Genomic DNA, 3,678 nt, shown 5'->3' on the forward strand with positions numbered 1-3,678 from the left:
GGGAGAGAGACTACTCAATCCAGAATATCAGAGATAGCTGTCTTCTTAAATGGATCACCTTGAGCCAACTGTGCTGCCATGGATTTGTTTGGAAAGATATTATCCGCCTTCATTCTATCTCGCATTCCATATGCAGGGGCTTTAGCTTTTATGTAAGCCTGCATGAGGGCTTGGAACTGCCTAAGCCGAGATGTATACCCAGCTTCCCTCATTCTTTGGAATATTTTCTCTGTGTTATGAACATCTCCTCGTCTTGAGTACTCGTCCATGATATACATGAAAGAGTTCATCATCAGTTTTGTATGGCTCTGTTTCGATGCCTTGATCAGCAAAGAATCAGCCTTTTCAACTTCCCCAGCTTCCACATAAAGCTTGATGAGAGCATCCCATGTCGCTGCCTCAATCCTGCAACCGCTCTCAGCCATTCGTTTCACCAGATCCTTACCCTCTGAGAGCATCTTGTGATCTACGTAAACCCTCAAGAGAACGGAGTAAGTATTAGACGAAGCTCTCCTGTCCATCTTCAAAATCTTCTCAAAAATGGCCTCTGCCTCTTTTACTTTATTGAGCTTTCCAAAAGCGTGGATGGCAGCAAGGGATTCCTCAAACCGGGGCTTTTTCTCACAGATCTTCCAAATCCTCTCCACTTCATCTTCTCTCCTAAGAGTGGCATAAATGGAGAGCAAATCTTTGAATGCACGACGATTTGCCTCTAAGCTTTCACCTTCCATCTCTTTCAAGACTTTCTCGGCCTTGTCTTTAAGCCCAGCTCCCGAATAGTGTCTAGCAATGATAGCTTGTGTATGGAAGTCCAGTTCAACACCTTCATCTTTCATTGTCTCAAGGATTTGCTCCATCCCACTAATGTCATTTGTTGCACCCTTGACGTCAATGAGGATTTTGTATGTGAGAAGACTCGGCTTGACGTTTTCTTTCTCCATGAGCAATAGAACATCAGCAATTTTCTTCCTGTCGACCCTCTTGTAGAGGAGAAGCATCTGATCACAAGTAAATGAAGAGAGAGGGAAACCCAAGTCCTTCATTTTGTTGAAGACAAGTTCAGATTTCTTCACATTGCAAGCAGCGACAGTATTGGCCAATAGGGTACGGTAAATCACTTCCCCTTGGAAAGATTTTGGGATCTTGTGCAAGTAAGCTTCCCCGTTTTCTAAGCCACGGATCTTAACTGTAAGATCTAACCGAGAAGCATAATCTCTCTCATTCATTTCAATTTTCTTATTCGCTTCCAACCACTCTAACATCTATACAAAACAGAAATGAGATGATGAACAACGTAAGCACCAAAATTGAGATAGAAAGTTTAAAAAAACAAGCAAGAGAAGTAAAAAAACAAAACCTGTAAAGCTCTACCAAACATGCGACGTTTGCGCAGCTGAAGCATAGCTTTAGCAACCTCAACACGGGTGATATCATTGCCAGCTTCAACCCATTTGTCAAGTGCACTACCAATAGCGAGACCTGGTGCGGAGACAATGGTCTTAAAAAGTTCAGATGGTTTATATTCTACTGTCTTTTTACTATCCTCAGTTTCAGTGAGGTCAAGTTCAAGTTCTTCTTCACTGTCATCTTCATCAGCGGAGAGCTTTCCCTCAGGAGCCACCTCATCGTCATCGCTACTACTTGAATCTTGGCCTGATTTAGAACTTCCGAGTTCAGAGAAGCAGTCTTCGAGGTCGTCGTAATCCTCTTCTTGATCACTTTTAGTGCCAGCACTGGAGGAAAGAGCACGTTGGCTGAAAGAGGAGATCTCGTCAAATCTTGGCAGAGCTGCTGCTTCACGGTTACAAGAAATAACAACAGAAGAGGGTTGAAGAGTGAAGAAGGTCCTTTCTCCTCCTCCTCCGGATTGGAGTATATCTTTAGAATACACAGCAGAAGAAGAAGCTCCCAAACGGAGTCTCTGACTTCTGCCAAAACAAAAAATCGTTGCGCTTTTAGTTTCCAAATTAAAGGCATTTTCAAGGCAAAATCAAAAGCTAAAACATTTCCACTTTAATCGAAATCTATTTCTAGGAAAACACATATAGTGACGACACCTCTAAAAGAAATCAGAGAGATTATTCTAACCTCCGCAAAACCTTGGAAAGAGCGAACATGCTTCCTCTCTCTCTCTCTCTCTGGAAATTACCTGCTTTTTAAAGAAAAAACACAACACCCACAAAAATATCAGATCAGATTATTAACAAATAGAGCTAGCTATAGTATTATTATATCACAGATTCGAAAGAAAGGCTACGCCTTTCCACTTAAACCATTAGATCAGACCCCCAAACAAAAGGGAAGAGAAATCCGAAATAGAGAAGGAAAACAGAAGAAACTAGAAGGAGAGACGATTACGTACGTGTGTAAACAAACAGACAGTGCACTGCGCAAGCCGATCAAGAAATTGGATAGTGAGAGCTACTCGTTGTGGGGAGGGATGAGGGGTTTATGAGACAGAATTGCCAAGATTGCAAATGATGATTTAGGGTTTTACGTTTTCTTTGTTTTGACCATTTTGTCCTCTAACAAAAGGTCTTTTTCTAATGTTGCGTCATTTATCCGTTAGGAGTAACCAAAATGGGCTTTCGTAATAAAATCAGAACTTTATCGTAATTTCCGTTTAAATTAATGCCAGCTTAATTATAGACGTCACTGCAAATATACCACTACTATCCTACACTACCAAAAATATTCAATATTGTCTAGCAAAAAGAGCCTTGATTATGTCATTTGTTACAATATCTTTTATTCAAAACAGCCAACTTATGAACACCCTCGATCGAGCTCAACAAAAAAAAAAGCCTGAGACTTGGAAGTTAGATGTGCCAGCCCAGGGTCTGGATGAGTTGGTCTCTGCTCCACAAGTAGTTATCAAGCTTCCACTGTCAGACTCAGACATGTATGTAGTGATAATTGTAATTTTATTCTCGCTCGTCACTGCTTCGACGACAATACCTGCAAAGTTGAGGAGCTTTTGTTCCAGTAACCAAGCCATGAGATCAGCTTTCAGCTTTTACCCTGTAATACACAAACACCAAAAATCATCAAGATTATAAACTAAACCACATTGTTATGATTCCCTTTATATTTTTATCTGTATAGAGATGAAAAGACTGATTTAAGTTGTTTCAAACTGGATTTGGATATCGAAAGAAACGAGTTTTAGAGATATCAAAGACCTTCCACATCCATCTACGTGCTTGCTAGATAAAGCAGATATTTTGCTCGCTTGACCTTCAACAAAAATGCCATCACATTCACATTAAATAATTAACACATAGAGGATAAACGAACTTTGGTGTTTTCAATCAAATCAACAAATCCATGTCTTCTAACATACATTTATACAACTTTTCAAAATTTTGTCCAGAGACCACAAAGTAAAGCTAATTAATAATTGCTATTATCAACGACTGAGCACAGCAAGTAAGAAAACCATCCTCAATTACAAACATTTTACGGTTGCAACCACCGTGCGTCACCGAAACACCAGAGAATATGATCAATATTCAAAAGACCATGCTCTGCATTCTTGGCCAAATCCGTCTTCTTGTGCTCCCTGCTCCTCCATTTGCTTCCTCTCACTGTTCACTCTTAAGCAATCAGATTTCCCCATCGCAACAACAACTATTTTCCTAGCGCCTCCTTCAAACACAAAAAAAAAAAAAAAAAGCA

General features: G+C 40.2%; 2 protein-coding genes across 4 annotated transcripts in view; both read right to left on the reverse strand.

The window, feature by feature from the left end:
* Positions 1–2,483, reverse strand: part of LOC104752497 (pentatricopeptide repeat-containing protein At1g80270, mitochondrial-like) — a 3,009-nt gene extending 526 nt beyond the window's left edge. The window contains exons 1-4 of one of the 3 annotated variants that reach the window (XM_010474653.2): positions 2,363–2,482; positions 2,089–2,149; positions 1,358–1,928; positions 225–1,262 (exon numbers count right to left, since the gene is read on the reverse strand). In XM_010474653.2, the coding sequence (XP_010472955.1) occupies positions 225–1,262; positions 1,358–1,928; positions 2,089–2,117 (1,638 nt within the window). In that variant the 5' untranslated portion in view covers positions 2,118–2,149; positions 2,363–2,482. Of the gene's footprint in view, positions 1–6; positions 1,263–1,357; positions 1,929–2,088; positions 2,153–2,362 lie in introns of those variants that run through there. The other 2 variants (XM_010474652.2, XM_010474654.2) reach the window with 2 other exon arrangements.
* The window catches only part of LOC104752498, a 1,818-nt gene continuing 1,378 nt past the window's right edge, over positions 3,239–3,678 (reverse strand). The window contains exon 5 of the mRNA XM_010474655.2: positions 3,239–3,648. Coding sequence (XP_010472957.1) covers positions 3,639–3,648 — 10 coding nt within the window. The 3' untranslated portion in view covers positions 3,239–3,638. The remainder of the gene's footprint in view (positions 3,649–3,678) is intronic.

This window comes from Camelina sativa, chromosome 16, assembly GCF_000633955.1.
Source record: "Camelina sativa cultivar DH55 chromosome 16, Cs, whole genome shotgun sequence".
NCBI lineage: Eukaryota > Viridiplantae > Streptophyta > Magnoliopsida > Brassicales > Brassicaceae > Camelina > Camelina sativa.